The sequence below is a fragment of the Branchiostoma belcheri genome, unplaced genomic scaffold (genome assembly GCF_001625305.1).
Source record: "Branchiostoma belcheri isolate BF01 breed outbred unplaced genomic scaffold, Haploidv18h27 scaffold27, whole genome shotgun sequence".
Lineage (NCBI taxonomy): Eukaryota > Metazoa > Chordata > Leptocardii > Amphioxiformes > Branchiostomatidae > Branchiostoma > Branchiostoma belcheri.
This window is the reverse complement of record NW_017803876.1, coordinates 2,093,431-2,100,457: the sequence shown is the minus strand read 5'-3', so window position 1 is coordinate 2,100,457 and position 7,027 is coordinate 2,093,431. Positions and strand designations below refer to the sequence as shown.

The 7,027-nt window shown below is 41.7% G+C and overlaps 1 protein-coding gene across 1 annotated transcript in view; it reads left to right on the top strand.

Annotated features, from left to right (window-relative positions):
- Nucleotides 1-7,027, top strand: part of LOC109472138 (DNA helicase INO80-like) — a 69,380-nt gene that overhangs the window by 37,301 nt on the left and 25,052 nt on the right. The window contains exons 38-40 of the mRNA XM_019771714.1: nt 1,595-1,774; nt 2,882-3,017; nt 3,485-3,742. Of these exons, the coding sequence (XP_019627273.1) occupies nt 1,595-1,774; nt 2,882-3,017; nt 3,485-3,742 (574 nt within the window). The remainder of the gene's footprint in view (nt 1-1,594; nt 1,775-2,881; nt 3,018-3,484; nt 3,743-7,027) is intronic.

The following is a 7,027-nucleotide window of genomic DNA, read 5'->3' as shown; positions in this document are numbered from 1 at the left end:
CACCTTATTTGCATATCAATCAATAGGTTGTGCTTATAAAACTGCATTTCCCCTCTGGTTTCTCAGTCACTGACGAAAGCTAGTGGATACTAGCTGAAACGTCTGACGTTTTCAAAATCATATCCAGTTGCTTGAGTAACTGTTTTTTTGGCGTAATGTATTTGACATATATTTGAAGACAAGAGAAATGACAATGTAGATGCCCCTCATGACTGTACATATTAATGAGCTACATGTAGTAATACAAATGCTTCTCCAAACAACAACGTTTCAATCACTGACAGCTCAAGGCCACAGTTAACGATTTTCCAAGTCACACTGGACTATACATGTAAAAGATCCTGACCATTGTGCTGTCCTTCTAGAACTCCCACATATCTTTTTTGTACTAGAGTCCATTCCGCGTCACCGAGTGGGTTGTTATTGTCATTATTTAGAAATGTTTTGAATTCTTTGTAATTGTTTGTCTAAGAAATTTCATAATTTGTAAATATTTTGAACATCTTGTCAATATTCTAAATAATTCCCTGGTTTTCTAAAACGTTTGAAATATTCCTGATGTGGAATATGACATTTCCAATAGTTTCTAAATATTTCTAACAGCACTCTACCATTTTTTACCATTATTTCGAATTATTTCTAACATTTTGTAAATAGGTCAGTGGGATGGGAAGGAAGTAATTCACACATCCCTGTGAAGTACAGGGTAGACTGCCTGGGTGTCAGGCATTGATGCCTTACAACAAAAGAGCCACCAGTGTCCAGCAGTGAAACCTAAAAATATACAGAAGAATACAGAAGAGTAGGATTAGCACCTACTTTTATGGGGGCAATTACCCACATCTACCATTTTTCATTTATTTGAAATAGTTCTAAATATTTCGAATTGTGAAAGAAACACATGGGTAGTTCAAATTTATTCTAAAGAAAGAGATCTTTGTACAGTCACATTCAAAATGTTTCAGAAATATATAAATGAATTCAAATATATTCAAATTTTCATTTTCAAATTTTTGAAAAATTTAGAACTTTTGTTACTAGGGTATTCTTTTCTTCTAAATAATTCAAACGTATTAGAAACATTGAGAAAAAACCCACTCGGTGACGCGGAATCGACTCTATGCATGTGTGAAAATTTGTGCATAGATTTATTACGACTTTAAATGATGTAAATTGTTATATATTTTGCCAAAAAACAGTTACTCAAGCAACTGGATATGATTTTGAAAACGTCAATTTTGACGTTTTCAAAATCATATCCAGTTGCTTGAGTAACTGTTTTTTGGCATATCGTATTACCTGGATGTCTAACCTTCATCGACGTGTTATATATTTTGTCTGACCCTTACCTCTTCCCTCATGACTTCAATGAAAAGCATCCTGCAGGCTGATTTGAGTTTCTAATGAATAAGGAATGGTTCAAAGAATCTTCTGGTAACTTTTTTGATGGTCTAAACAATACATGTATTTCAATCGCTGACAGTTAAAGACAACTGTGAACAATTTTGCACACTGAAGTATAAAAGATCCTGACCAAATGCTAACATTGTGCTGTCTTTCTCCCACAACTCTTTTCGACGATTCTCCCATCTAGAGGAGAAGGGAGGCTGCCAAGAAGAAGAAGGATGCTGATGTGGTTACCATGGAGACAGCAGCGGATCTCCTCCTCCCGTCTCAGGAGAACTCGAACCTGTCCATCCCGTCCATGGACCACCCCCCGAGGGCTCCCTCATCAGCGCAGACGACTCCGCCGTGCCCAGTCCACTCGCCCCGAGTGAGGTCAGTTTGGTTTGGTTTATTGAAGAAAAGCAGCAAGTAAAGATCGATGTACATTGTATGCCTACATTTGTATATAAACCAAGTAAACGGATCAGTGCAGAGGTTAGGTGCAGGTAGACATCAGAAACACCTGCACAGCTCCAATTCTACCTGCGCTAACATTCATATGCAGGTGGTTTGGTTTATTGAAATTGTAACAATATAATACACATGCAACAAAGGCAGCTGTTGCTGGTGTTGTGTCCCACACATAGGCCCGATTTACACGTGTATCGTTTATATGTGTTGGGCGTAAAACAACGGGACCTCTTGGTTCGTAGTCGAGCACTCTGCCGTTTACGCCACACGACCCCACAAGGATGAGGTCGCTGTGTTCAAGGTCACGTGTGTGTCGGCGTGTTCAAGGTCACGTGTTTACCACAAGGGCTTAGCAAAAGTGGGGCACCAATCCAGTTTAAGCCGGCAGTGTTCTGTTACAAAGCAGGGCAGGTGGTGTGTGTGTACACAGTATACAGGTTCAAAGCACTGGAGGTGCATTTTCAAGCAACAACAGCAGTTTTTTTTTACATTGGTAGCTTTTATTACACCATTAGAATAATGATGATTACAGGAAGACAAAAGACTGGAAATGACATTGACAACATAGATATACATGTATATGCATTGGGAATGATATGCTACTGATGTAAAACAGGTATTATGGAAGATTTGGGAAAGCTTTAAAAAGTACAAATGTTGGTAATTGCTTCCGGGTATGGAAGTATTGTCAGACACAGAAAATGTGATGAACTTGAAAGGTACAAAAACCCACAATACTTTCTGGAAGTCTGAAATCTCTGATCTCTTGGCATTATGAGGATTAGGAAAGAGGGCCTTTGTGTATTGTATCACACTGGACAACCTGCCATACCTACATGTATCCTTTGCACATCTAACTGCAAAGTATCTATCAAGTAAAACTGTCTCTGCTGTACTTGGAGGCAATGAGTACCATTCTATGAAAAGTTTTAGGAAAAAGCAAATTATTAAACACCTTAATCCTTGTTTGATAACTCGGGTACTTGAAGGCATGACTATGTATTGTCTATTGCTGTCCCCTCAGATGTCTGTTGGTAGTGAGGCTGCGATGATGGGTCTGCCGCAGGACGACAGCAGCAACGACGGGCTGCTGATCGTGGACGACCTGCCCCCGCAGCAGCCTGCAACACTGCTGCAGCAGCCTGCACTGCAGCCTGCAGGTAACTATCATCTCCAAGCAGATCTGTCTGTAACAGTTGTAGTTTGCAGGACACATGAATGACTTTCCCAAGAATGCCCTCAGTTTGCAAATCATCGTACCACGTATGTAACGGGCCCTAACCAAACACCTGTTGGAGTACTGGATTACAGTCGGCAATACAGGAAATGAATTTGTTTAAATTGGCTTCATAGGCATACGTGTATATTTGTGAGCCAGGAGTATTGTTTTGGTCTTGATACCCTATCTTTCTCACAAGCTTACCATGTAGCATGATAATTGGTCTACACTCATAAATGGTTTCTGCTGTACAGACAAAGACCCTATTTTGATGAAAATGAAATTGATCTTTTTGATGAAAAAAACTTTAAAGGTCAGTGAATAATATAATGAACATATTATACTGAGCATGAGGTGTGCTAGCCTGATCTGCAAGTGAAGTCCATGTCCTGATCGTTGTTGTCACAGCTGCGGTGACGCCTCCTCCTCAAGTGCAAGAAGCACCTGCGGAAAAGCCAGCTGCAGGGGCCAAGGGGAAAGGTGCTGCCCGGGGTAGGGGCCGGCCGAAATCCAACAAGAGCACTCCGGCTAAGGGAGGGAACAAGGCCGCTGGGCGTAGCAGGAAGATCAACGCTAACAGTGCTGCTGCGATGGCCGGGGCTCGGGCAGGGGCTGCTGCCGCATCGGTAGCAGCCTTCCAGGCATACGGGTTCCAGTTCTCTGGAGGTGAGTTTGTTTGTTTGTTTGCTAAGAATCTCAGTCAAATGCAAGCATGTAGTCACTAAGAGTCCTTTTTTTTAGTTCTTGTTTAGTACGATAAAACATAGCCTCCTTCGCAGTCTTGTTGGGCGTGGGCGTAATTTTTTCTCTGTGCGACGCGAGTAATATGCCGCCGCGAGGGACGATTTGCTGCCGAGGGACTTTTGCCACGGAGAGAAGGTTTCCGCGCTCCAACAAGACTGCTTCCAATCGGCGACTAGAAAGGGCTATCAAAAAACACTTAGGAGCGATTGGCATGGATGTGTGAACTTCCCGCAATAAACGCCACCAGTGCAGGGAGGTGTTCACGCCCCATTCCTCGACGAGCCGAAACTTGCAACTTTCTAGGACTTCTAGCGGTCGCCGATCAACCCGTCGGTAGAACGCCAACCATTCCCGAAAACCGAGCCCTATCCACTCGACAAAATCCCGTAGTCATTGCTGCTACGAAAAACAACTTTAAACAGATCACTACCACAGGAACCCGCAAGCTAAACTGTGATATTGCTGGGGGACGTGGACAGATAAACAAACTGCCGCCATGTTGTTTGGTGGCGGGTTGATCTCACTGGTCATAGGAGGGTAACGCACCGCTCCGCAGCAAGTTGTGTAATAAAAACAATGGCACATTTCACCAGCAAAAATAGTACTGCAAAGTTTGTCTTGGTTTGTTTGCATGGGATGCTTAAATATGCACAGTAATGCCTTTGTTGTAACATTACCAATGTTCAACCTTTCTCTGTTGGAACCTTCCACTATAACGCAAGCTAATAAAACCAACCGTTGACAAAAGGCGAGCGCTCCATGCGTATCTGTGAATTACCCTTGCGCGAACATGTGAATTGGACCTGCGCGAACATGTGAATTGGACCTGCACGAACATGTTAATAGCCTCTATGAAAGACTGGCTTAATCCGAGGTCCTTTCTAGTCGCCGATTGGAAGCAGTCTTGTTGGAGCGCGGAAACCTTCTCTCCGTGGCAAAAGTCCCTCGGCAGCAAATCGTCCCTCGCGGCGGCATATTACTCGCGTCGCACAGAGAAAAATTACGCCCACGCCCAACAAGACTGCGAAGGAGGCTAGATAAAACACACTTCTAGTGTAATATGTATGCCTAGTACCGGTGGCATTTTCCTCAACGTACATTTATATGCACATTGACATTTACCCTTGTCTAACAAGTTGCCCAAAACAAAGTCTAGGAAATCTGGAATAGGAATATCCTTGTGGCATGTGTCCATCAAGTTTATACCCCGTCTGTCAGTTCCATTATACATAATTATATATAAGTTGTGTCAACCTAGGAAAGAATAACTGTGTCTCTGAGTGCAGTAGGTCACGCAGATTCAAAAGATGAAATCGAAATGTCAGTGAAGATATTATCTGTCTTCAAACCACGCCCACAACATCAAGCTGACGCTATAAATATCCTGGTTAGTGGACTAGACAGAAAACCGGAGATTGATACTGATGTTTCCAAGGTGTAGTGTAGATAATACCTTCACCTTTATAAAGATCTTTTGATGTAATATGATATCTATAAATTTCTCAAGACATGAAGACATGTGAAGACCACTGAATGTTTTATGAGCCTTGCAAAGGTCAGGTGCCCCACCTGCTATTGTTCCATCTTCTGTGCGACGTGTTCACTTGAACTTCACCCCAATTGCATACCCAATTTTCTTGACGGATACTTAGAAGACCCCAGAGAGATGTTATTTGAGCTCATCCATATTCAGTACATACTATTTCTACTTGCTCTTGTAGTACAGATGTATTGAGACAAGGGAACACCAGCTACAATAAAAAAAAAACCATACATATTGTCCGAGAATCAGTAGGTTATAAAAGATTTCTAAAATCAGTAAAGAACAAACAGTTTACAATGTTACATCCTTCTCAAATTCTACAAAACGTAGAAAGCTATCTCAGTTCAATACACATTCAAATTACATGCACATGAAAGACAATTCAGTTGCCATTCAGAATTGGCCATTTACTTATATCTGACTGAGTAGACTTTGATATATCTTCACTCAGAAAGAATAATTTGCACAATGGTTCCGTCTAGACTGTATAACCACACCTTATTGTTCGGTACAATGACAAGAGAGTTCTATTGATGTATCGATATGGAACAATTTCTGGAGTGGTGCCAAGTATTGCATAAGCCTTTCTTCCGGAGAGTGAATTTTGATGGATTATTATTAAACACCTCTGCAGATAAATGTAATATTAGATTCAAAGGTAACTAGGGTGTGGCATCACATAGCAACATGAATTAGTTATGAGATTGAAGGGTAACTAGGTGTGACATCACATAGCAACATGAATGAGTTATGAGATTGCATGAAGGGTAACTAGGTGTGGCAGCCAATAGCAACATGAAGAGTAACTAGGTGTGGCCCCAATAGCAACATGAATGAGTCATAAGATTCAATGGTAACTAGGTGGGGCAAGGTAAGAGAAAGATCTCTAAGGACATTCATATAGTAGAAAACCTGTGAATGGAGCATGTCTGCCCAGAGGTTGTACTACTGTTTTTTCTGAATGAGTTATTAGAGCCAGGGGGTACTAGGTGTGGCAAGACAAGAGAAAGCCTGTGACATTGATCCATTTGTACACTATTCTTCTATAAATTCTCAATGGAAATCATATATAACACCTATGAATGGAACAGTTTTGTACCAGTCTTTTTTATGAATGAGTTATTAGATCCAGGAGTAACTAGGTGTGGCAAGACAAGACAAAGCCTGACACGCCCAACTCATCAATGACACTCTTCCTGGCGCTCGTCCAAGGCCATTCACACAGAATACTGTGTATGAAATATGTCCCAGTGTTTATGCTGGTTAGCAACTGCTGCACTGGTTAGTAACCTCTGTTGGGTCGGTGCCAAGGCAGTTGCTAAGTTACTGGTCGTGAATGAAGCAGGTGCTGGTTCGACTGCAGCATCTGTCAGCCAGCAGACAACTTCATGTAGTTCCAACAATAAGTTAGTCATGGCTGCAGATTCCAGCAATACAGTCTTCATGCACTATCTCTCCCCAAGGAGATGTTGATAGTTTTAATAGTGCATATTTGGTAAGGTGTGAGTTTGACTTAGATATGTGTGATATGTTGTGATTCAGGCAATGTCATAGACTACTATACTCTCCAAGCAGAGGTCTGGGTTTTGGGGGTATTTTTAGTGTGTTCTTAGGCTTTTTTGGGGGGGTTTCTCTTTTGCACTGAATTTTTTTTCCCACCAAAC